The sequence below is a fragment of the Arachis duranensis genome, chromosome 3 (genome assembly GCF_000817695.3).
Source record: "Arachis duranensis cultivar V14167 chromosome 3, aradu.V14167.gnm2.J7QH, whole genome shotgun sequence".
Taxonomy (NCBI): Eukaryota; Viridiplantae; Streptophyta; class Magnoliopsida; order Fabales; family Fabaceae; genus Arachis; species Arachis duranensis.
In genome coordinates this window covers 39,886,795-39,887,583 of record NC_029774.3, presented here as the reverse complement: position 1 = coordinate 39,887,583, position 789 = coordinate 39,886,795, and the positions used below count along the sequence as shown (strand labels likewise).

At 45.9% G+C, this 789-nt stretch overlaps 1 protein-coding gene across 1 annotated transcript; it reads right to left on the bottom strand.

Annotated features, from left to right (window-relative positions):
* Positions 1–80: 80 nt before the first annotated feature.
* On the bottom strand, positions 81–485 carry LOC127745688 (uncharacterized; the record flags this gene model as incomplete). Its single annotated transcript, XM_052258953.1, has 1 exon — positions 81–485. A coding segment is annotated over one exon (405 nt), but the record flags the coding sequence as incomplete, so codon positions are not given.
* Between the last annotated feature and the right edge of the window lie 304 nt (positions 486–789).

Below are 789 nucleotides of genomic sequence, written 5' to 3'. Positions count from 1 at the left end.
TTAATTAACCGGGTTTTACATTCTACCCACCTAATTGGGAATTTTGCCCACAAAATTCAAATGCAATTACCTGAGAATAAGTGCGGATAATCCGTTCGCATCTCCGACTCAAGTTCCCAAGTGTGTTCCTCAACACCGCCTCGACTCCATGCCACTTTGACTAATGAAACCTCTTTTCCATGCAACCGTCTGATACTAGTATCATCGATTCTGACCGGAGCCACTGGAAGCGTCAAATCTTCCCTTAACTGAACCGACTCAGGTTCTAACACATGACTAGCATCAGGTGTGTACTTCCGAAGCTGTGACACGTGAAACACGTCGTGCAGATTCGAAAGATAAGGTGGTAGAGCCATCCGATACGCCACCGGTCCAATCCTCTCCAGGATTTGAAATGGACCAATGTATCGAGGATTCAACTTCTTTGTTTTAATCGCCCTACCTACTCCCATGGTCGGAGTAACCTTAAGGAAAACATGGTCTCCTTCCTCAAATTCTAAGGGCTTTCGCCTCTGATCGGCATAACTCTTTTGACGACTCTGCGCCGTAAGCATCCTATCACGGATTTTCTTGACTTGTTCAGTAGTCTCAGCTATCATTTCCGGCCCCAACAAGCCTTTCTCCCCAGCTTCATACCAACATAGCGGAGATTGACATTTCCTTTTATACAAGGCCTCATACGGAGCCATTCCGATGCTCGCATGATAACTATTATTGTATGCAAACTCCACCAATGGCATATACCGATCCCAACTCGCCGGTTGGTCCAAAACACAAGCTCTCAACATA